We start from the raw sequence: 26,412 nt of genomic DNA, 5'->3' as shown, positions 1-26,412 counted from the left end.
AGTTAAGGGAAGTAATCACAAACTGCTGTTGTAATTTCAGCTCTATAAATACATCTTTCCACTGTCTAAACCATCAGCTTGTGTAATCAGACTTTACATTCTATAAAACACAATTTAATATATAAAAATGGCAAAATAAAACATTAGGTTAAATAAAAAATATCATGACAGGCGCAGTTTATTAATGTTTTGATTATTGATGGGCATTAGCATCGTTTATTTTTATCATAATTTAAGATTACATAGTCTTTCATTTTTCCTTATTCAATAGATTCTAAATTTTAAATTTTTTTTCTTTTTTTAAAAATAAAGGCTAGGTAAAATTAACAAAGAAAGTTTAGTGGTGGCCATTGTCTCAATCCAGATACCATAGATATTTGGGGAATTTGAGATTTTAAAGTACTTAATATTAATCAATTAAATCCAGTGACATTCCTAAAATAAGATTCGATCCCCATGTCATGTTTAAAAAGTACTGAAGAATTAACAAAGATTATAGAATATAACAGTGTCGAAGTCCTATTTTTTGCTCTGTTTTTAGTCAATTACCTTCTTATTTCATCTCAGAAAGCTGCCATCATAACTGGCACTAATTGGCACCCTTGTTAGAAATCTCAGCAGAGAAGCCAAGAATGGAAAAGACATGGACACCTCTCACCCACAGAGCCCGGCTGTCTGCACAGGTGAGGCTGAGATCAAGGATGGGGCAGATGACCTGGCTGCCGTCTGTGAGAAGGATAAAGACCTACACCTGTTCACTTACTATGTGGACAAACTTGAATCTCCAGGGATGTTAATCAAGTATCTTTCATGTGCCTAAAGTCCCTGAAAAACAAATAATGTCCATAGTGTTCCTACAAGTGATGTAGTTATATTTTAAGATGGAATGAAGAGAGCAGTCAACGGACACTTCTGGCATGAGATACTCCTGCAGAGGACTGCTGGACTATTGCATTTTTGCTTACTTGCATGTTTGTTTGCTTTGTTCAAGAGGATATTTTAAGCTCTTCTGAAAAAACATAGGGAGTTGGATTTCTCATGAGCATCCGGAGAACGGAAGACAAAATTTTAAGTATATATAATAATTATTCAAGAGATAGAACGGACAGATTCTATGTATAGGATTTCTTTCTCCTAGATATATTGGGGTTAGGCAGAAATTGTTTATGCACACATAAGAATAATAGTCCTTGGTTTTCTGCTCTGCATTTTTACTTTGTAGTCAAAAGAAAATACAGATGTCTCTTGTTATCTTGAGGAAGTTAGGTGAGGTAACATAAGGTGAAGAAACACACCATGGTAAAACAACTTTCTTTGTGAAATGATAAAGCACAGAACAGTGGTCCTGTATACCAGGACAGGACATGTAGGTGCTTAAAATATATCTGTTGATGATATGAGGCTAATGACTGACTCTGTAGTTGCATCACTATTTTAGTCACCATAGATTTAATGAGCACCTATTTTACGTCACTTACAATAGTCTGACTCCATTTTTAATTTTGACTGCTGACTTCTTTTTAAGGCTCAACCTCCCTTTCCCCGTTGGCCCTACATCTGAACAGAAGGCTAGTGCATGCACTTCCTCCTTTGCCACTGGAGAGAAATTTAAATCACCTGTTCAAAGGATCTTTTCCCCAGTCCACCCCATAGCCACTATACAGACCCAAACTACTCCAGCTAGGTTGCCCAGAAGTCTCCTACGTGAGTAATAAAATTTCTCTCAAATTCTCTTCGTGTGTGGAGTGTCATCAGATTCGACATCTGAACCAAATTTTGGGTGGGGGTTCCTCTCACTTCTGCAGGGTACGACAGAACACCACTTACTATGTTAAGAATCAACAGAGTCAAGTAGGAGTCCTCAGCCCAAAAATGTTTACAGATAAATTGAGAAGACAAACTATTAGTGATGGGTATCATAAAAAGTGCTAGGACAGAGGTATGCACCGGGTGCCATGGGAGCACAGAGGAGGGGCACTTACATGGCAGACAGGGAATAGAAAAGCCTTTTTAGACTAGGTGACAATGAATGGACACTAGTATACAACTGGATGTGAGGTGGGGCTCATTCAAGACCAAAGGAGTGGCCTGTATGAGGGCTTGAAGTTACATGACCCCTTGCTGCACTCAGAGAAATACAGCCAGTTCAGCAAGGTCAGAGAAAAGAGTGCCGGGGAAGAGAGGGTGGCAGGAATGAGGACAGAGGGAGAAGCAGAAGCCAGATCTTCAAGAGCCTCATGTAAAGCAAAGCTGTCTTTATATGCTTCAAATTTCTCATCATTACATGCGTGCAACACCTGCTTTTTCTTCTGGAGGATTAAATGAAGGGTCAGAACATAAAAACATTTCTGAGGTATTTAGAGTCATATTAGTACAGTTCTGAAGAGGTAACTGTGACCAATGCAGAAGGGCACAAGATGTTCTTTTAAATCTTTACAATAGCAAGAAATAACTTTTTGTTTCCAGGAACTCCCCCTCCTCTCCTTCCAGTCAGTTGCTTTCCTACAACTCTGCATACGTTTTATTCCTAATATTCCTCCCCTAATTCCTTAAGTACACTATTAATTATAGTATATTTAAAGCCAGTTCAGTATCAAAATTCCACTTGGAAAATTCTGCTTGCAGGAATAGAAGTGTACTAAAGTGTAACATATCTGAATTATATTGCCATAAAGGTACAAAAATAAATTAACTTAAATTTTGTATTCCTAAGCAAAAAGTAAGAAAATAACTTAATTTGACATAGCAGTATATTTTCCTCCTCAAGAAACTTTTGTGGTAAACTAAATGGAAAAATTTGGAAAACAGAAGATCTAAGTTCAATTTTATAATGCAGCAGTAAAGGATATAAAATCAACATTCTAAAATTTGGGGTTCAGAAAAAAAAAGGAATGCTTTGTACTAGATTTAACTGGATATTGCCCCTTTCTTTGCTATTTGGGGCATTCAGAATATAATTTCACAGATGATATATTTTTCTTAATGTGATTTTCAGGCTACATCTAATGGAAAATGCCTGGTTAGGATTAAGAGACATAGTACAGATGTTAAACTACATTTGCATGCAATTATTTCTAAAACAAATGCCAGGGTACAGAGTCTACTGAAATGGCTTTCAGGATGGCTGGCATAACGTATTAAACCAGCTTCCAATCTCTGAGTAAGTCTATATTCTGAATATTTCAAATCAAGACACTGAACACAGAATAAACCTTAGATTTTTTTTACCTTGATGCATTGTCCAAGAATGTAAGGACACAGAGTTAAGAGTCCAAGGATTCAGGGTAGAGATTTAATATTTTTTAAAGCAAAAGTCTTTCTTGCTTAACATAAAAATTACAATTTATGTATTTATTTCAGTCATTTGAAAAATAAAACTACTGCAAAACAAGTTAGAATAATAATTTAATCTGTGGAATAAAACAAATATTGATAGATTGGATGTACTATGTAGCCTTCAACTTGTTTTAGGGTTTTTTCTTCATAAAGCAATAAAAGGTATCTATACAGTTATTAATTTTTTTTGTGAGTAGAAATCTCACTTTAGCTGATGGACTTGTAGTGATATACTTTTAAGTATCAAACAAGTAAGAAACTTTTATTCAAAGTCCTTCTGAAATGCATCAGTCACCAACTTGACTGGAAATATCAAAAGCAGTCAGTGGTAGGACCAAAAGGAAGCACTCATTGCTTTGCTTATATGGGGCACGGTGGCTTCACAGAAGAACTAACTTGAGATATCCTTGGAGTTTGTGGACTGGGCAAGACCTTTAACTACCTTTCAGGGATCTTTGCCATGAGAATGTATTTTTGGACTAGGACTTGATTCAATGAATGAAGCCTGAAGAGCCACTGCTATATCTATTATATATCAAAACAAAACATTGTATCATACTTTCATTTGTCCAAATTCAGAAAGCACCAGCATCTCTTTTACCGTATGCTTTACTCCTTAGGGGGGAGCAAGTCAGATCACGGTCACCCCTAGGAATTTATGAGGGGACTGGAGGATGTGGCAGGTCCTTTTCTGATCCCTGCAGGGCAAGCAGCAGCAGCCCTTGGATCAGCTACTTTTTATCCGCTGTTGGTCTCAGTGGCAGCTCCTTTTCTTGCCAATAATGATAAATGATAGACTCTTTAATGAGGACTAGAGACTGCAAGCTGCACATACAGAAGCTTATCTTGTTGGCATCTCTGATTATGATTTGCTCCCTATCCACCTCTTCCCCTTCCTGACTGTGATGTAAGGTAGAAAGGAAGCCTAAAGGAAGAGGATCAATTATGAAAAAATAGCACCCTTTCCAACAGAAAATCTCTTACCATTCAACACAAAAACTTATGATGCCGAGAAAACCTCCAGTAGAGGTCCAGCACTGCCACTAACTTTTTTTTTTTCATATCAAAAGATTATTCCACACATTGTTGGGTAAACATCTAACTTCATTACCACGTCCCAATGCTTCTCAACAGTGCTTCCCAACAGGTGGGGATGATGAGGCATAGGAGAGAAAGGAATAAAAGAAGTCAGAGTCACTCCAGTAGAATCTTCTAGTGGTAGTGGTGATGAAGACCCCCTCCATGGGGGAGGCCCCATGCATCCCCACATCCCTTTCCTTGAGAATCACTGCTTTATCTTAACCACAAATCGATGTGGATTCCATATAACGAAGATATTCAAGAAAAGGTAGTATTTACATTTAACACCTTGTCATCCCTCTTATTTTGTTCTTGTTTTCCAAAAATGGAAAATTTGAGATCTTTTGAATAGCAATTAAGAGGCTGTATGCTATCAGAGATTAATGGCAGAGTAAAAGGCATAGGAATTGGAATCAAACTGAGTTGAATTCACATCCCAGCTCAAACTACCAGCCACATGACCTTAGATAATGTAATTTAACCTTTCTAAGCCTCAGTTTCCTATTCTGTGAAACAAGAAAGCATAAATCAACACGTTACCAGGAACACAAAGTAAGCACTGAACATACACTAGCCAAGTGAAATAAAATCATAAATGCTTTAGGATCTTTCTTTTGTTAGAGAAATAAAAAATAGAGACATTAAAAAAGAATAGGAAGGGGCCGCTCCCGTGGCGTAGCGGTTAAGTGCGTACGCTCCACTGCTGGCGGCCCGGGTTTGGATCCGGGCGCGCACCGATGCGCCACTTGTCAGGCCATGCTGTGGCAGCGTCCCATATAAAAGTGGAGGAAGATGGGCACAGATGTTAGCCCAGGGCCAGTCTTCCTTAGCAAAAAAAAAAAAAAAAAAAAAAAGAGGAGGATTGGCATGGATGTTAGCTCAGGGCTGATCCTCCTCACCAAAAAAAAAAAAAGAATGGGAACATGAGAAATGTGACTCCTGTAACATCTCTGGTTGACTCCTTAGCCTTCCTTTTCACTGATCTACTCATCCACTTAGATATAATGGCTCACAACACTTGTCACTAAAGGGCCTAGGAGACCAGCTAGAACTAAGATAAAGCCCTTTTTTGGGCAGAGGTGTCTGTATCATGACATTGGGCAGGTACAAAATCCTCACACTGATAGATGAATGAACTAGTAGTAAAGGCCTGCTCTATATTCACAAGACGTGGTTTAAAATACCAAAATTAGTGTTTAAGTATTTTAAATATTAAAATACAATTGATAATGACTAGACTCCATGAGGTTAGATTATTAAAATAAATATAATGCAATTTCTTCAAAGAATGTTTCTTGAGAGTTTAGATCCATAAAGATGGAAAGCTGAGGTGAGTTCTGAATTAGAAAAGATGGAAGGAGATCACAGCTATCATAGCAATCACTATGCACCACAATAAAAAATAGAAAATAGTAGAGCAGTGCCGGAATCAACTCAAATTTTCACAAAATCATCATGATATGTATAGAATTGCCATTTTTTATGTGTAAAAGAATTTACTGGGAAAGATGACGTCAAATTTTAGAACTGTGTTAGAAATTAGAAATTATTCATTGCTAAACCAGGACCAAGTTTCATTACCCAATAGCTGCTCTCAAGAATGAAGCTAATTTACATTTAAAACAGGAGTACAGTCTACTCTTTAAAAGCACAATGGTAAACGCACCAATTTGACAATTACATTAATATGAGCATTTGCATAATCTGTCTTCCACACCTGTTCTTAATTTGAAGCAGCTGCAGGATAAATCCCATCACAGTAATCTCAGTAGGTATTCGTATGTTCCAAACAGTAATGCACGCATCTTATTTTTTGAAGACAATTTATTTTTTACATGTTTACTGACTTTAAAAAAAATTTGTCAAAGTTTTGTAGAAGCCATAATATTTATTTGGTTATTATTAATCAGTAGAATAAGCATCAAATAATGCTGTCCTTTACATTTTTACCTCCTCTGTTACTGACATATGATACTACCGATTTTTATCTATGGAGTTTTTTTTAAATAACATGTATTTTATTTACATAAAAAAAGATTAAAAAGAACAAAAATATATCTAGAAAACTTCAATAAGGAATATAATCAGAGAATCAAGCAAAATTTGCAGATCATTTGGAAATGTGCTTGCAGCATAGATAATTGTGGCATCTTTTGGAACATTTTTTGAAAACTGGGTTCCATTTATGTTTCAAAAATCGCATATCGAAATTTAACAAGAAGAAATTTACTTTCATCTTTTAAAGGATCCAGCTTGTGTCTGTGGGTATCTCAAACACATATTCAGTGCCATCAAAAAGGAAGTCAGTTTATTATTGTTATATATTCTTCTACTTCATGTATTTAAATCATTCAGCTAGATTCTAGCTGGTGGAATATAAGATACCCATGTAATCTGTCAACAAAACTGCCTCTCTTTAATCTTCTATTATGAATGGGAAATGAAGCTAGAGCTTTCTAAAGATGTTATTTATTTCCTGAAAAATGAATGAGAGCATGCACGGTAATGAACTAGAGCAACAAACAAAGATGATCTGTTTATTTACACCCTGTTGACCTATGAAGAGGGAAACATTAAATAGCTGAATTCTTAGTTCAGTATTTCATTCAGAATTCTATTTTTACAAGTGTTTTTGCTATATTAGAAGAAAAAAATACTAAAAAAGAACATTGTAGCTTACATTTCTATTACATTTTCATGCACATTATTTAGCAACTTGCACCACATAAGAGAAAACTGAGGGTCAGGAGAGTTATGCGATTTGCCCAAATTCTCACAATCTGTAACAATGTTATGGTTCAGGTATTCTGACCCCAGCTCTACATTTCTTCTTATAATTTGTGGATGTTGATTTGAATGAATAATAGGTATTCTGATAAATAAACAGGAGCAAAGATTTTTACTAATGGAATCTTTTAAAGTTTTATAGTTTTTTTTTTTTTATTTCACAGTTTCTGAAATATTTCAACTCACGGCTTCAAATTTCTAGAAAACACTGTCTCAAAAGTGACTATAATAAAAGAACTATTTTCTATTTAGATAAATATATTGCAAATTCTTACCAAGAACCAAGACTGGTTACTCTAGGAGTATAAAAATAATTTTTATTACTATATAATTTAGGCAATAAAGCCAAGTTATAGTGATTGTGAGAAAAGCAATTTTCACAGTTGTGACCTCTATATAATTATATTTCTAAATATTCCTTATTTTATTTTTCTTCATTAAAAACCTTCATACATAATTGAGCACACAGAAAAGTACTCTAAACAGATAAGCTGGCATGACATGGGGCATGTGGAACATAATGGAATGAAAACTATATTTGTACATAATGAACATGCACATTGTATAATATTCTAACAACAAATTTCACTTCTTCTCTGAGTATCAGAATATCTTAACCTCAACAAATGTGTCATAAATTTCCAAATTTTAAAATAATCTTGTCTCTTTTTGTTTTTGCTATTAAGGCAAAAACTAACTCATTATCAAAGTCAAAAGCTTTTGACATGTAACACATAAAGAAGGCTAAGTTTTTGTAAATATAAGCTACTGAAAAGGTATATTCTTTTGCTAAAAATGAAGCATTACGATAATAATTTTTAGAGCTTGAGACAGTCAAATCTTCTCGGTCGACAGAAAAAGAAAATGAGGCGCCGAGACTGAACTGTCCCTCCCCGAGGTCATACAGTTAGTGAGTGGTGAGGGTAGGCCTAGAACCCAAAGCCTCTTCCGACACCACAGATTCTGGCCTCTTACCTTCATCATAAAGCATAAACCAAACAACAGGTCATTTACAACATGTACGTGCCTTTCTATGGTCCTAAACGAAGCTATACTCCAATGAATGGATATACAAATGAATCTTCAGTTTAAAAAGAAGAACCACAAAATGTAAAACTGCATTCCTTTCTAGACTGGCATGATGATGCCACACGGATGCACACATAAATGCCAGTAAACACATATATGTGTGTTAACAGGATCACCAGGAGGTTGGAATTCAGGTAAATTTCAATTCTCCATACTTTTCTGTATTGCCTAAATTATTTTTGCAAGCACATATTGCTTTAATAATCAGTCAAAATAAGGCTACTTGCAGAATAAAAATAGAACTTAGAACAGTAGTTATAAATGTTTTTCATAAAACATGTTTACCTCTTGACAAATTCTCTGACATGAAGTTGCAGCTTGTAAGGGCTCTGATTTTTCTTATTTAAACAGAGAATTTATGACTCTTGCCTTAGTCTCAGTAATGCAGAAAAATAAATGCCTACTATTCTTGGCATGATGATTTTTTTTTAATGTGAGGATATTATTAAAATACTTTTTTTCTCCTTTTCTTCTTCTTCTCAATCTGAGTAAACTCCCTTTATGATAGGCTCTCCCATTTTCCCTTTAATCATCTCTATCATATTACTCGTTATCCTTAGACTTGTTTCCCTACCTCAATATCCCTCTTGGATTCTGGAACTCAGTCCTAAACAAATTTGAAAGACCCACAAACAAAGCCCCAGGAGGCACAAAAATGAAGAAAACCTTATTCTGCTCAGTCTATAAGTGATGGCTGATTCACTAAACACAGAGAAAAGAAAAACCCAATTTATTCCATAGAATGCTCTAAAAAGCCATAACTGTCAAGCAGGTTTTTTTTTTTTTTTTTACCTTAAACCACTGAGTTTTGTTTAAAATGGCTTAGAAGAATGGTTATTATCCTGAATTTTTATCTAGCCAGATTGTCAACTCCCTGAGGATGGGAACATCTTTGAATCCCCTCTGGTACCTCATGTCTGCCTAGCAAAGTGTCTAACACACTGAGGGCACTTAGTCATGTTTCTTTGATGGATTGATTGAGGATGTAAATGCTCATACATGGAAATACTGTAAACCAGTTTTTAAGTCTTACTGCTGTTTTGTTTTTAGCTTGTGGTTTTTCCACTGGAGCATGGGAATCATTTGTCTCATATGAAATTCTATAGAGTAGCCTTTTCAATTTATTTCTCTATTACTTGTGAACTCTTTTTATTAAATAAATATCTACTTGAATAGAATAGCAAGCAAAAAGGTGGTGGTGATACATTAGCCAACCTCTGCTTTAGTCTAGCAGTGTCAGATATTATTAACTGGGCATGCCAAATAACATATCAACATCAATTGCTTAAGTAATCATTTCTAATTGCATTCTTAAGAAATATTCCTCACTACCAATTAGTCCAAGAACAGGTGTTTCTTTTAAAGCAATTTGTATTGGTAGGACATTGTGAATCAATGCTATTTTGACCCTTTAGTGATGGCAAGATACATCTTAGCACGGAGTAACTCATTTATCAGTGCTCCAACAGAAATTTGAGTATTTAATGCACATTGCTTCCAGCAAGTTCTGGAGTCTTCCAAGACTCAGGAATCACTAATCAGAAAGTACCAGAGTCCTTTCTACTACATTTATATGTATATCCGTATTTCATAGATTGATTTCAATGTTCTAGTATTTAACAAAGGGGTTGCAAAATGGGGCCTGAAGGCCAGAATATGAAAGGAAGGGAAGGGGAAGGAAAAGAAAAAAAGAGAGGGAAAAATGAGCTCTCAAGTACAATATATTTCCTACTCCTCCCTAATACCTTGCACCCGGTCCACCATACACCTGCCTGGACTGGCAAGGTATTAGGGTTTGATTTTCCTGGAAGAATCATATGCAGAATGCTTATTGCAAGTGAATATTAAAAACAAATTAAAAGAAACCCCATACAGGAAAAGCATATCAAAAAATAGGCAAATTCTTAAAAATTCACAATTTTACTACAGAGAATAAAAACAGTATGGCTATTTGGCTTAGTTTCTTTGCTTTCTAAATTTATGATGTATTTCTCTAAAGGAAACTTCATTACACTATTTCCTATGTTTGAAAGATAAAATCCAATTGCACTAACTCCATAAACCACACATTTTAAGAAGAAGATGGACTAAGTTCATTTTAATTTCATTCTGGATAATTACTAGAAAGCATGCAGGACCTACTAGAGAAGGTGAGATTATTAAAAATCATTATGCATTTACAGTATCTCAGATCCACACCAATGATTAATTCTTATTCTCATGGTGCCCTGGATGAGGTAAGGACAAACACTCACAAGAATAATCCTGGTTTTGTTGGGCAGAGTCACATACAGCCTAGGGACCTCCCATTCTTACTCCCCCAGAGCTGTCAGCTTTCAACCAGACAGGCAGCCTTCACAGAATGAGAAATGTCTGCCCCTCCTATCCTCCTGCTGTCCTGAAACTAAGAATTCCTGAGGAAATGATTCATTCATTTCAAACGTAAAGGGTGGTGGAACAAAGTGACTTTGTAATCAGAGTTGACATTCAACCCTGGTCCTTGGGAAAGTTACTGAACCTTTCTGGCTCTCTGATTCCTCATAGGTAAAACACAGACAGCACCAACCAATTCTGGGGTATACGTGGGGATAAAAGGACCAATCAGAGGCAAAGGCCCTGGAACCCAGAACACAGCAGGAACTCATATGTGTCAGGGGGGCTGGAGGTGAGGGAGAGCAAGAAGCTTTCCTTGGAACTTCTAGATGCCCCAAGGTACCTCTTTTTCTAGCATAGCTGCTTATAATTCAAATTACTGCAAGAAATAGAGAAAAAGTATGGAAATGTCTTTTATCTTCACTGTAGTTGGAAGGAAAATAAAAACTTTCATGAGCTTTCCAGCAATACCAGAACCTAATATGTAATAGCCAAATGAAATTTTTTTTTCTGACCTTAATTTGTTTAAAATTCAGCTTCTATGACTATTTTTTTTCTTTTATCATCCTTTGAAAAACACTTGCTTCTCTACTTGCAAAATACGCATATGCTTCACTTATTTAAACTTTCCAGTGTTTGTGCCACTGCCTCTGTATGTTCCCACTGGGTGCCTCACCAGCCCTGCCAAGCTTGAGTAGTAACTTCTTGTAGGGGAAGAATCTCCTCTGCTAGTGTACTCTGCATTGTGCTTTCCTCGTACTGAATGTATCCTGAGTCTTTAATAACATTTTATTATAATTTAAAAGATTAAAACTGAGAATAAAGCCCTATAACCCACTGACCTTCCTTCACATGAATACATAGGTTTTTGTCCTTCTAAATTTTCTTAGGAAAAAACCCACAAAATTTCTTGTCACTAAAAGGCTACAAGGAACGTTGGTCTTCTGTGTCATCCTTGAGCAGCTGTACCAGATAAATCTGGACTGCCTGTCTATGGAATTCATGTTTCATGAGAAAAATAAATCTATATTCCTAAATAGAGCAGCTGATAAACTCCACAGTAAATTTAGATAGTATTTTAGTGGAAATATCCAAAATTCACATGGTTAAAGCAATAGCTATAATGATAAGTTATAAAAATTATATACTAATAAATCACATAGGAAGCACAGTTTCTTGCAGGTATTTGAGAAATTCTCACATCTCATTTGTAATCCTGTACATTTCCAATATCATCTGATTAAGCAGACTTCTTACTTCAAGTTCCCTAGTAAAAGTATCATTGATATTTAGTGGAGTTAGAAGCATGACTAGTACAGAATAATGAAGCAGTACATCTTGTTCAAAAAACAGACTAAATAGGGATAAAGGGCTTATTGTAAGAAAAATATTTATGTGTATATAAAATTCATAAACCAGAAGATAGAATCAGGAAAGAAAATATTTAGGTAAAGATAAAAGGAGAAAGAATTAATTGTTATTGTTAAATAAGTATATTACATGTTATCTACCCAGGAAAAGGAATCAGTTGAAGTATTACTTATAAACAGACTGCCTAACTAGAGCAAAGACAAGATACATTACTAATGTGAGATGGGGTGGGTAATGTGACCTGAATCTTGTCTTCTAATATTCATATCTGCTTAAAGGTTTCTTTCTATAATACCAAAATTAGTGTTTAAGTATTTTAAATATTAAAATACAATTGATAGTGACTAGACTCCATGAGGTTAGATTATTAAAATAAATATAATGCAATTTCTTCAAAGAATGTTTCTTGAGAGTTTAGATCCATAAAGATGGAAACCTGAGGTGAGTTCTGAATTAGAAAAGATGGAAGGAGATCACAGCTATCATAGCAATCACTATGCACCACAATAAAAAATAGAAGCTGATAAATACCATACCTCCATATTTGTCTCATCAGGTTGAATAGAAGTGATACCCTGCACTTATTCTGACAAAGAAGGGCAATTCAACTTGCAGAATTCAGTTCAATTTTGCAAAGACTTATTTAGCATCTACCATGTGCCAAGCAATGTGTTAGAAATAACATGTAATCTCTGACCTCGAAGGGTATAGAGTCTGAAACTGAGCTAGAAAAGTAGTTAAATAACTATAATAAAATATGGGATAACCTATCTTTGTAACTAATAAAAGTAGGAAAATAAAATAAAAGTATGACATGGGTTCTAGAAATACAGATAGGTGAGGGATTATTTCTCTTTGAAGAGTCAGAGAGGACTTGAGGCAGTAGGGTCTTGAAGTTTGTGTAGGAGTTTTGTAACTAGATAAGGGGGCATGGGGATGACCTTCTAAACAGATGGAGAAATAGAAACAAAGGTAAGTAGGTGTCAAAGTTCTTATAGTTCATGGTGCCTTGCAAAGTGCCTGAAACATAAGAAACAAACTACAAACACTTGTGAATGAATGAATAAATAGCATGTTCAGTTAAGCAGTAATGATTAAGTCATGGTTATAATGTATCAGGTGTATGATGACGTACAGCATTTTGTGCCATGCTGAGAGGTTGAAGAACAGGGCAATTTTCACATTAGGGCAGAGGAATATGGCCCAATCAGATTAGAATGGTTTACCGCTAGAGAGTGTAGAATAGAATTAGGAAAAGTTGATGAAAACATTGGATAAGGGTGCAGAGACATAAATAATTTCAGTCTGAAACAAGTTGATCTGGGTTGAGATGCCCCAACAGGCAACTAAGCACATCTGGAGCCTGGGAGAAGGGAGGTACTTGATGAGGTTATAGACTAGCACTGGTCTATGAACTCCAAACATTTATGCAAAACGTACTATGTGCCAGGCTTGAGTAAGATACATTCGTGGCCTTCAAGGAGCATGCAGTAATTATGACTCAGTGTGATACACACAAGAATAGAAGTATACATAAGACATAGAAGTAATATACAGAAAGGAATACTTAATTCTACATTGTGTGTGTGTGCCAGGAAAGGGTATCAAAGGAGACTTCATAGAGTGGCTGACGAGTAAAATTTGAAAGCTGCACAGGAGTTTTCTAGATGGAAAGGTGGAGAAGGGCATCGTGAGAAAAGAGGAAGGCCAGCTGCATGAGACATGAAGCCGTGTTAGAGGAACTCTGAGTAGCTGACACTGCTGCTCATATAACATGTAACAGGTGGGTGGGGGACGGCAGGATCAGTATGCCAGGGCCACTGCACCCGACAGCTGTCTTTGAAGATGCATCATTTTCTTAAGGTTTATATCTAAATCTAAAGTGAGGCCAATTGGGTATAGTGAATATATACTAAGGACTTTAGAAAGCAGATATTATTTTTAAAAAATCAAAGATAAGAAGGGAATGAGTTTATTACTGATAATTTTACATGAGAACTGATGATAGTAAAAATAAAATTCTGACAATATTGTTGGAAATGATCCTGGAAAGAATGAACAGAGAGAGACATCTCAAGAAACCTGCTCAGGGCCTTTTTAATTAGCTTAGATTTAAAGACATATATAAAGAACAAACAAACAAAACAAAATTCAGGACTGCCATTCAAAGACTGTTGAACGTGGAAAGAACCTGAGCTATCACTAGTTCAGCTTTTTCATTGTGTAGGGTGGAACACTGAGTCCCAGAGAGGGAAAATGACACAGTATATTAAGAAGAGAATTCAGATTCAGTATTTTTTCTTACAGGGAACCACTTTCCTCTTGTAGAAGAGTAGTTCAGGGTTCCTACGTATGACTCTGTAGACCAGCTGCATTAGAATCTCCCGGAGAGTTTAAAATATTTTCATTTTCCAAGATTCCATCTCCCTAAAATTTAACTCAGTGGTCTGGGGTGGACCCAAGAGTCTCCACTTTTAAAATGTTTTCAAGTAATTTCTTATATTTGAAAACTATTTGCCTAAATGAGCAATGAAACTATGTAGGAGAATGATGATGGTTATGGATTAAGGGAAAAATTCTCTCAGAACAAAAGGAAAACTTTAAACGATGCCCAATTTTTTGAGAAACTAGAACTTTAATCATATTTTAATCACTAATTAATATGTTTTAAATGTCTAGTACATGCTTGGGAAGAAGGTGGAATATAGAGAGAATGATTTTATTCTTTGCAGGTTTTTGTTTTATTTTTACAAAGATATTCTGTTGACAAATTTAGAATTTACTAGAGTTTTTCTGTGAGACAACAGATTTTCCTCATGTCAGCACATCATAATGTTCAACGTGTTCCTTGGTTTGTCACTTGAAAGTGTACAGTAGCACTAGCAGTAGAAGATATGAAGGTGGCAGCTTTGACAGCAATGCAAGTGTTAGCATTAGAAGTGTTAAGAATTTATACACTGTGCAAAGGAATTTTCTATTTTGTGTTATCAAAATGCTTTACTACTAGGGACTACATGTTCTACTTCTATACTGGTAAAACTATAAACACTGGCACAAACAACAAAAGCTTTTTTAAAAAATAACCACTGAATACTTTTAGCTAAGCTGGGTGAGATTCAAGACCTTCCACTGTGAACTGAATCTAAACAGACTCTCTAATTTGAGAGATAAAATACCCAGCTCAGAATGCCTGTGCCAAACCAGCCAACAACCTATGGTCATTAAAATAAAGCTTCTACTCACCTAAACTTCTAAGAGGTCTCTTCATTCCCAAGACACTGCTTTCCCACATGCCCTTAAAAAACATTCCAGGCAACTTTTACTCTGAGGGAGTACTCCAGGTAATCTATTGATATCATGGGAAATTTACAATTAAGAAGGAGGAAAATATAATATTGAGTGCCTCTCTCAATTCTTTTTTTTTTTTTTTTTTTTAAAGATTTATTTATTTATTTTCACCCCAAAGCCCCAGTAGTTAGTTGTATGTCATAGTTGCAGAGCTTTCTAGTTGCCGTATGTGGGACGCGGCCTCAGCGTAGCCGGAGAAGCGGTGCGTCGGTGTGCGCCCGGGATCCGAACCCGGGCCGCCAGCATCAGAGAGCACACACTTAACCGCTAAGCCACAGGGCCGGCCCTCAATTCTTCAATTAAAAATATCAACAAGGTGGGGGCTGGCCCAGTGGCATAGTGGTTACGTTCGCGTGCTCCACTTCGGTGGCACAGGGTTCGCAGGTTTGGATCCTGGGTGCGGACATACGCACCGCTTATCAAGCCATGCTGTGGCAGGCATCCCACATACAAAATAGAGGAAGATGGGCAGAGATGTTAGCCCAGGGTCAATCTTCCTCAGCAAAAAGAAGAGGACTGGCAACATATGTTAGCTCGGGGCTAATCTTCCTCACCAAAAAAAAATAAAATAAATAAAAAAATAAAATATCAGCAAGAGTGGTAAAGTTCAGTGTGCTCTGCTTCAGTGGCCTGGGTTCAGTTCCCAGGCATGGAACTAAACCATTCGTTGGCGGCCAGGCTGTAGTGGTGACCCACATACAAAATAGAGGAAGATTGGCACAAATATGAGGTCAGGGTGAATGTTCCTCAGGAAAGAAAAAAAAAAAAAAAAATATATATATATATATATCAGCGAGAAAGGTAGGGGCAACTTGTTCATTCACTTTGGATTTTCCTCATAGATGCTAGATTGCAAGATCAAGTAGAGTGGACCCTTAAAATTCATAGATGTTGAGGATTGGTCTGATTATTTTCAAATTACTCCAAAGTTCCAAGACATTACACCTTTGTAATTTGTCAAGCCATGAAACGGAATCAAGCATGCTGGGAGGCCGGGCTAGCCTTTAGATTGCTGATTTCTCACATCCATAAACTAACTCTTCCACTCCTCTGGGTCCTTCTATCATGAACGTAGTACTGTTTTCTACCTTTTGTCACTGATGTACGAAAACCTATGACGTGAAAAACAATTGTTTCTTTTCAAAAAATTGACATTAATCAAGAGGTAAATTTTACTGGAAGTTGGAAAGTTGTTAACTTGTGTTACACTTTGCACATGACAGTGGTAGCTTGATTCAGAATAAGGACCAGTATTTGGAAGAAAGACTGCACAGACCTCTCCATATTTCTGAACTGAGAATTTCTTGAATTTGAGGCTTCATGAAGATCTCAGGATGCATACCTTGTGAATGTCAAGGGTCTACTATAATTAGTTCTCATGAGTGGTTTCTTCCTCATCTAATCAGAGAACATAATTCTCATCTTTAAAAATCTACTACACTATAGCAATCTATTAACATTTATTAAGTGCCTTTGGGAAACGTAACTTAGTGCCCAACCATAATTTAACTTAAAATCACGTTAGCTTCTTATAATGAGCTTATATGATTTTCATATTAAGGTAGGGAGACAAATATTTTTGAAAGAACAATTCATTACACTTTTGTTTGATCGTTTTAAATGCTATGCTTCCAAATTCAGTGTTATTAAAATAATCACAAGCAGCACAACCTAAGATCTGCTTAGAAATCTAGCCATTTAATACAACCATCCCAAGCAATTCTAGTTTGAATATTCATTTCTCAATGAGTTTTCTGGGAAAATTGCCAAAAAGATTTAAGGTGTGATGAAACCACTCTGATGGTGACTTTTAAAGAGCCATCTATAAATGTCATCAGGAACAGGAGATTTCCAGCACTAAATGAAATGCTTCGGGGTTCTAGGTCCTTCTAAGTAGCTGAGATATTCAAGAGCAGACTTGCTTTCATACTAAAACTACAACCTACAACAGCATAAAGGAAACTATTCTTGGGGCAAGATAACTAAATATTGAATACTGGATTGTAAGAAATAGCACAGTTTTACTATTCTGTCAGTAAAATGGTATGCCAGAATATCTTTTAGGTTCAAGATAGAATCAAGTAATTACAGGCATTTAAAGCTACTCTTTTCTCAACGTGGGACTAAAGAGACAGAAATAAAGTAAGATGGACAAGATTACATGATGAGAGAAAAGAACAGAATGACAAAGGAAAAGAGTATAGTAAAAAAGGTGAAGGTAGCAGAGACATTTTAAGAAAACCAAGTAAAAATGTAGAATGCAGGATGATAGAAAGATACGAATAGAATCCACAGAGAAATGCATCGAATCTTAAATGTAAGTGACTTTCAAAATAATTCACTTTTTGTCTTTAATCATGTACTGACACTATTCTTCACTTTGTCATTCAATTTAGCTTGTACAACACCTCCGAACATCTTAAGATCAAATTCACAGCCTAAGTCTTAAATCCTATGGAGAGCTCCCTTAACAATATTAATGTTCTATTTCTTTCTTTCTCTCACTTTAGTTAAGGTAGAGAAGTCAAGGGAATTCATACTTAAAATCCTAATGGATTACACAAAGAAGCAAGTGCTTGGGTAGCTAACAAAAGAGGAAATTTGACCTCCTAGAAAGCAGTTTTCTTTCAGATTTAATTTATGGGAACTCAGTATTACACATGCCATATACATTTACTTATACATTTGGAGACATGGAGATCTGAGAAGCAAAAGTACATTTATTGGTGGGGCCCTGTGGCGTAGTGGTTAAGTTCATGCACTCCGCTTCAATGGCGAGGGATTCGCAGGTTTGGATCCTGAGTGCAGACCTACGCCACTCATCAAGCCACGCTGTGGTGGCGACCCACATACAAAATAGAGGAAGAGTGGCACAGATGTTAGCTCAGGGACTATCTTCGTCAAGCAAAAAGAGGAAGATTGGCAACAGATGTTAGTTCAGGGCCAATCTTCCTCTCTCTCTCACACTCACACACACACACACACACACACACACACACACACTAACGTACATTTATTAATTCTCTATTTTCTATATAACATTCATGTTAACGTAAGATTTTTTTCCATTCATTCATTAGTGATCATTTTAGTATTGCAGATCCTAAGAGTTACTAGGGAATGATAAAGAAAGAGGGGGATTAAAAATCATCAAGGTTGCTATCCCACATTGCATGTATGAAATGCTCATCCTCATAGACACTGCTTGATATGGTTGACAAGCTCCATCTTTTAAAAACTCTCCCTTTCCTTGACCTTCCTCAATAAATTAAATGCTAATTTGATTCTTCTTTTTCCCTCTTCTTTTTCTTCTGCTTATTTTTCTTCTTGCTATAAAAAATGTGGATGTTAACTGAACACCTCTTTGTAAATTATGTTTTTCAGAAATCTTTTCCACTCTCATAGATTCATCTATCACTTCTGGATTATTTCACAAATATTTGTCTCTAGCCCTGACTTCTCTGTCAAGCTTTTTCTAATTTTCTAAAAACTTGCTATTTCAACTTACTTTTCTTGCCATCACCTCAAATTCAACAAGTCTAAAGCTCAATTCATCATGCCTACCTAAATAATTTTTTAAAGATTATCCTTATTCCAGATTCCTCACAACTCCCTTCCCCCAAAACATCCTCCAAATGCACCACTGTTGGCTAGATCTTCACAAAACACTGCTTTGATCATATCACTTTCTTATCAAAAACCTTTAACAGCCCCTGCTACCTAAACCATAAAGTATAAACTCATTAGCTTGGTATTTCAGGCTCTGTACAGTTGGGGATGTGTATTTCCAGCCCTCCAACTTATTCATTATTCCTTTAGTATGACATCGCTATGCTGCTCAAAGCAAACTACTTACCCTTCCCTAACCCAGACCTCACAATTTCCTATCTCTATATCTTTGATGACATCTTTTGAAAAATTCTCCATCAAAAAATATCCTTTACTTTCTCTATCAAATTCCCTTTCTTTAAGCCCAATATAGATGCTACCTCTCCACAAAGCCTTCCCTGATCACTTGAGCCTAAATTAATAATTTTCTTTTTTAAATGCTTATAGCATTTTGTGCCTTTTCCATTCCTATAGCACATCCACTATGGCATGATATTTGTGTACAAGTCTCACCATTTCCTCAACTAAATCATAAGTCCTTGGGGATATTACACATGATAAATACTCAATTTGCACTGAATGAATGAAGGCCTCCCCGCCACCCGCCACTACCTCCTTCCACTCTCCACTCAGCACAATCTCCTCCTTATTCATTGTTTCAGCAAGTATTTATTGAGCTCCATTTTCACCAGGCTTTGTGTCAGGCACTGGAGATGAGTAGGACATTCATGGTCCCTGTTGTCACAGAGCTCACAGTTTAATGGGAAAGACAAACGCTGAAATATAAGTTAATATGTGGTGAGTGTGAAGTACACATGTTGTGAGGTCCTATAGCAGGCGGAGATACTCTAGTAGTACCTAAAACACTTACTGTTGCTTTCTTATAAATTAGGCACACTTCATATCATAGTGAATAGTGAAAATTAAGGCCAAATAAAAGCAACCATATTATAGAATATTTATCATAACCTTGGATTAAATATCAGTTTCCTGGAGGTGATCATAATGGAAATTACTTATTAACTCATTATAAGTGCAAGGATGTATGATAGTTACTTTATATAGTATTCTTTTTAGTCTTCACAACAATCTTGCAAGGTGAGTATCTTTATTTCTGTTTTAGAGATGAGGAAACAAGCTCCAAGAGATCAAGTTACTCTATCCAAAGTCTTACTAATTAAGGGCGAAGGTAAGCTTCAACCCAAAACGTGTTATTTCTCCTACACGCCATGAGTAGATCAGACGCAAGTCTAAGCGCACTCAGCAATGATGGCCTAGACATCCTAGACCCTCCTCCACAGGGTGTCAGCCTTGAGCAGCTGGCCACAGGTGGTAACATCATAATAGTTTAAAAAAGATTTTATTCTATAACATTCTCATAAAACTGCCTATTTTATGCTGCCATTTAAGAAATGTTCTTTACTGGAATGGGCAAGTCAGAACCACACAAGGCATAGTCTGCCCTTGCTAATAGTTTTTAAATTAAACTTTTTAAATTTATGATATAAAAACAATGTATTAGACTTACTGCTTATTTTTTTGATACACAGAGAATATAAATAGCAAAAAACACCTTTTAAAAATTCTTTCTAAGTTTTCTGCATCACAGTAGATTGCTCTACTCAAACCCATATCGCAAATTTCTTGATTATGTTGCTTCCAGTATTTGCAACAAAATGTGTTTCAGCGTCTCTCTAACTCTCATACACTAGAAAGCAGAAATCAATGCTAAAAAGGAAATATTCAATTTCATTCTTTACTACTGCATAAATGGACTTTTGTATTTTCCTAAAACATATTTCTCAATGACTAATACTTTATCCCAGAATTAGTATTTTCCTCCAGAATATTTTGTTATTTATACATTTAATATTTTATTCTTGATTTTTTCCTTAGGTTAGGAAATTTTAGAAATGCTGATTAGTTTACTACAGGATTTCTTGCTTTGTTTTCTGATGCTAACTTTAATATTTTTGAGTGAAGAAGTAGAGACAGGTAGAAATTTGTTAAACTGTATTAAAGCACAACATATTTTAATGTAGACTATTAACGTAAATACATGGGTAAAATAATTCTTTGAGTAGCTTAGATTTTTTTCTAAAAGCAATTTATAAAATCACTTCAAGGCATTAAACAAAACAAAGCTTCCTTAGATGTTATATAAAATGATACTTGCACAATGGTTTCCATACCTACGGGATTTGATACTTTGATTCCAAAGCATTATTTTTGGCTATGGTATGTTAATAAAGTGCTTTGTAATCGAAAACAAACACACAAACAAAAAAATATAATTCTTAACTCATAAGCTAATATCCAACAAGACACAGCTATTCCTGAAAAATTAAGATGCCTATCACTTAATAAAAAAAAATGAATTGAGTATTTAACCATAGAATATTATATTTTGTCCACCAGTTAACCCAGTGTCTTTATTTTACAGGTGTTGAGTGACTTTCTCCAACTTATATAACTAGTTTGTGGCAGAGGTAGAATAAGACCCCTAGGTTTAATTCATTTTTGCTTCTTACTATTTCATTCTTGAACTATTTAACACAGAATTATGAAAAAAAATTTAATTTTAATTACCTATTGAAAAAGAGAACCTTATATTAGATATTAACCTACAACGAAGGAAGTGATTACAATGCTATATACTAATATTCATCTAAGATAGCAAAGCAATGGCATTTACCTTAAATTTACGTCTCTGCTCTGCACAGCTGTTGAAGAACCACAAGTCTGTCTCATGGCTGTAAATGTAACAAGAACAATAATGCGACCAATTTTCATACCTAAACTAAATTAAGTAGATTTGTCATAGGCTAGAAAATTGATAATGTATTTTACAAAAAAAAATTTTAATTACAGATTATGGAAGTGTGCATGTGTGCATATTTGTATGTATGTGAGTATGAATTTACTCTTTTAAAATCTTGAAATTAGCTTCATGAAATTGAAAGCATTACCTATTCTCTTTGGCTTACCTTCCTCATTATGGACCACTATAAGTATATCAAGTCTAGGAAGTGCTAGGAGTAGATACAGATAAATGAAGCAAGTTAAGATGAGAGGCCATCTTCAGCTGTTATTATTAACTTATGTTTTTCTGGGATACATAGTAAGAATGTAAAGAAGAAACATCTGGTAATTCTTAGGTTAATATCAGCTCCCATTTGCATCACAACCTTTATATATTATTCATCAATATGTCGTTAATCAATGTACCTACTGATTGGACCCATTCAATTGGTGTTTCACGTAATGAATAGAACATGTAAACATGTTTCAAATACATATATTCAGATATCTATACATAAAAATGAAATCACTACTACAATCGTTACTCAAGCTTGTCAGATGCGATTTTTTTCTTTCCATTTTGCATTAGATATGCTAAATCTATGCCATCTGTAGCGTAAAAACCTGAAAAAATGTAAATGAAACAGTAATAGTACATAAATACTAGTCTGCTAGAAATAGACTCTCTACCATGTCACACTTCAAATCTGGCCACCACTTTTCAACATTTAAAAGAAATTCAGTTGAGTCTAACAAGCAACCAAATATTGTTCTTGTAACTTGAGCCATCAAAACAGATTTTTTTTAAAATCTGTACTTTCTTTCAAACTTTATAAAATAGTTCTCCACCAAAACTATATTTTAAAATGAAAACCACATAGTATCTCTTTTGGTCATCTAAAAATTTTATGCCTGATAAAGTATAAGCCACGATTATCTATTATTAATACCAAATACCTTGCTTTGCAAGTGCAGATTTTGAAACATTTTCAATTATCTTTTTTTAATTCTCAAAGATAATCTACACCAACTCTGCTGTGAATGATTGGTTAAACTCTAAGTAGAAAAACACCTACATTATGAGAGAATCATAAAAGTTTTAAAGTGTTAATTTCATATTAAGTGGTTAAAAATTTTAACAAAAATATTCTACTCTTTTCTTTAACATAAGTGGTAAATAGTGCAACTCAGGTTAAATAGTATTTGCAGATGCAAGGATAAGCATTACCTAGCATCCCCCTTTGACAGCATGTGTAAGCTAGTATAAAATGCTATTAGGTTTTTATTAGATTTTTAATACAATCCCAGCATGTTTCCAGTTGCTAAGCTTATCAAGTACTATGAAATACTAAAAAGGTAGACTCACATTATATTAATTGCAGTATATATTTTGGTGAACAAATAAGTTTTCATTCATTATTTCTAAATTCTCATTCATAAAAACTGATTTTTCATTCCTATGACATTTTGGCATGAGATCTCATTAAAATTACAAAATAATAATAAAATGCTACAGTTTTATAATCTGTACAGTGGAGATATATTAATATTTATATGAATCACAAAACACTAAATATAAGTGACAGTGAAAGCCTTGATAGTCATGGTTAGCAACTGAAATTGTTGAACAGTATTTATAATACTTTTAATCACCCTTTCATAATAAAATAACAAAATTGAGGACTTCTTAAAATTTAATTTATACAACATTTGGTACATGAGCAACAATGTCTTATTTTAGAGTCATTAATATTCCCACATTATATGTGTGTGTGTGTGTGTGTGTGTTTTCCAAGAAAAATTATGTATTTTTTAGTTAAATAAAGTATCCAATTTTGCCTTCCAATACAACAAAAAAAGAAAGTAGAAAAACTAAAGCCCAGCCATTCTTCCCAGAGATACCCTGGTAACCAGAAATAAAGAAACTTCTACTGGACTTAGCCCTGGGGAGGAGGGAACCGCTACTTCGTCTGTTTTGTCAAGAGACATGATAAAATAGGATTAGGACAATACACAGTGTTTTTCAGATATTCAAAACAACAAACTCTTTCCTACCTTTGGCTTATGCTGACAGCATCTAAACCGCCTTTGCCTTACCAACAAGAAAGCAAAATTCCCAGTCTGAAGCCATAGTGAGGATAAACATTTCATGTGCTATCTTCTGTGACTTCTATGTAAATTTTTCTCTGTCATGTAAATGTATGGAGAGGCTTTCATGGAATCAGATAACTGGATGGAAATACTCCAATTACTGTTACTACTTGGGGAGGGATATGATGGGGAGGAAAGTGTGTCACTATACAATTACTGTTTAGTTGAAACAAAAGAATGTGAAATTTACTTTAAAAGAGAAAAAAATTAAAATGAATCTTAAACTCAGGCTGATTTAATCTAACTTTCATTTGCAATCATGGCAGACATCTGTACTTTGGACTGTTGAAACACATCTCCTATCCCAAAACCTCCCTTCTTCCCACCCACTCCCCACAAATGGGTTTGCTCCCAAGAAAATATAGTCTCATCTCAGATTTGTTTAGGGACCATAAATTTAATCCAGTTTTCAGGTAACAAGTAGTTTCTGGATTGTGTAGATCATTAGTCTATAATTCTCTGTCATACAAACTAAGCTTCAGTACGCCATCATGTAAGTAAGACTTAGTCACTAACCCCTGGGAGTACACCTGAAAAATGAAAACAGACAGCTAGGCCATAAAAAAAAAAAAAAAAAAAAAAAAAAATCAAGATTTTTTTGTTGAAATAAAGCAACAAGAAAGATGTTTACTTTTTTTTTTTTAAACTAAGCTTGCCTAATTAGACATGTATATAACACATGATTCAAAAAAAAAAGCATTGGCTATGTTTCAGCAGAGCTGACAAACATTTTGAAAGATGTTCCATGCAACTCCAGATTCTAACTTCCAAAGATTTTTAAAATACACCCTAACAATGTTTCTTCCCCCCAGTGTCCTATATATTTTGGTTAAGACTATATAAAACAATGGTTATACTATGTAACAAAAAGTTACTTTAAAAGACATACATACTATTGGTTTCACAGGACAAACATAGTGAGTAAGGACAACAAACTCCAGAATGTGTTTTTATAACTGTAGCAACAGCAATAACTCCTTGGCAAACTCAAACAGTTTTTTTGGCACCCTTGGAGCTTTTCTGCATTTGTCACTTGGATACAACTGCGGAAGGGTTGTCTACGACTGCTTTGTTTCCTTCCCTACCATTTTACTATGACTTTGCTTTTAAGGGAGAAATTTCACATTTTAACCTGTTTGTGAATAAAATTCCATTAAAATCCTACAAGGGAGTGCTATACAAAACTTTTTCTGCCTATGTATACCAAACGTGGTTCCTACATAATTTTTGCAATACGTGACCTTGTAAACTTTTGAAATCTATGCTAATAGAAAACCATTTTTTTCTCTTTCAAGAAGATAAAAATGAGTTCTCTTTTTGAACTAAAATTACCTACGTATGCAAACGTAATAATTTTCTGTGTGTATACAACTGGTTCTGCACATCTGTTATCATTATGAACACCTTTTAAAATGAGACCCTAAGGACAGGAGTGCTTTACTAACCTGCAGTGGTCTCTGCTTATCACTGCTCTTAGGAGATTTCAATCCACTTGTTTGCTGCTGTAAGAGAAGTTGTCTTGCTGCCTGGAGAGCCTAGAAGTAAAAAGGAAGCAATATCTAAATATTTTTGAAAGGTAAATTGATTATCAGTTATTCCTTGGTTAACAGTAATAGGCTTCAATGTATGAGAACCGCCCCCCCATCCTCCTTTCTAGAGAGAATCGTTAAATATTCTTTCTCTTTTAGTGTGAAAAAAAAAAATCACATAACACACGTATATAACTTTACTTAAAATCACGGAGGTGCATGTAATCCTGCAGCAAATAAAGTTAATTTGTATAAAGTGCTTAAAGAGGAAAAATCATAAACTGCATCAATAATCTCATTTCCACAAGGAACTTGTCTTTGAGTGTTCAACTAAAATGCCCACTCCCTTTTAAATTACCATTCAATTTGCATTTTCATATTACAATTTTGAAGCAAAAGCAGTAGACTTCAAGTGTTACCGGAAGCTGTAATTAAATTTGACAAATCAACATCAGATTATCTTGAAAGTGAATTAATAAGATTTTCACTAAAGATTAAAAACACTTTTTTTGTACTTACATTCAAGGGGAAACTTCTCCTTTGACAAAATAAAGTGCAGTTTTAATGCCAAATAAAATTGAGTGGTTTTCATTTGCATTCTTAGCAAAATCAGAGAACAAAGAAATTACCACTCAACCAATCAGGTTTCTTTCTATGTGTGACAGAATACCAATCAAAATAGAAGATGTTTTCATTTATTTTTATGTTTTCTTTCCTACGAAGGAAAATAAAACTTAACGTAAGAAATTAATGTAAGCATTTCATTTACCAGAGGAGGGACAGTTTGGTGAGTGTACTATATAAACTTATCACATAAAACTAGTGTCATAAAAAGATACATATTGAGATGATTTAAAGGTAGTATAAACTGATTAGGAAAAAAACTTTTTAAGAGCCTCTACTTTACAAACTCATTTTTTCTCTCAGCAACTGAGTT

The 26,412-nt window shown here is 35.0% G+C and overlaps 1 protein-coding gene across 3 annotated transcripts in view; it reads right to left on the bottom strand.

Annotated features, from left to right (window-relative positions):
- FOXP2 (forkhead box P2) overlaps positions 1 to 26,412 on the bottom strand; it is a 240,335-nt gene that overhangs the window by 122,723 nt on the left and 91,200 nt on the right. For all 3 annotated transcript variants that reach the window (XM_087429811.1, XM_087429798.1, XM_087429807.1), the window contains one exon: positions 25,392 to 25,481. In XM_087429811.1, coding sequence (XP_087285937.1) covers positions 25,392 to 25,481 — 90 coding nt within the window. The remainder of the gene's footprint in view (positions 1 to 25,391; positions 25,482 to 26,412) is intronic.

This window comes from Ceratotherium simum, chromosome 1 (genome assembly GCF_057802395.1).
Source record: "Ceratotherium simum simum isolate JZ-2026a chromosome 1, ASM5780239v1, whole genome shotgun sequence".
NCBI lineage: Eukaryota > Metazoa > Chordata > Mammalia > Perissodactyla > Rhinocerotidae > Ceratotherium > Ceratotherium simum.
The sequence above is the reverse complement of the archived record's forward strand: the minus strand, read 5'-3'. Positions and strand labels throughout refer to the sequence as shown.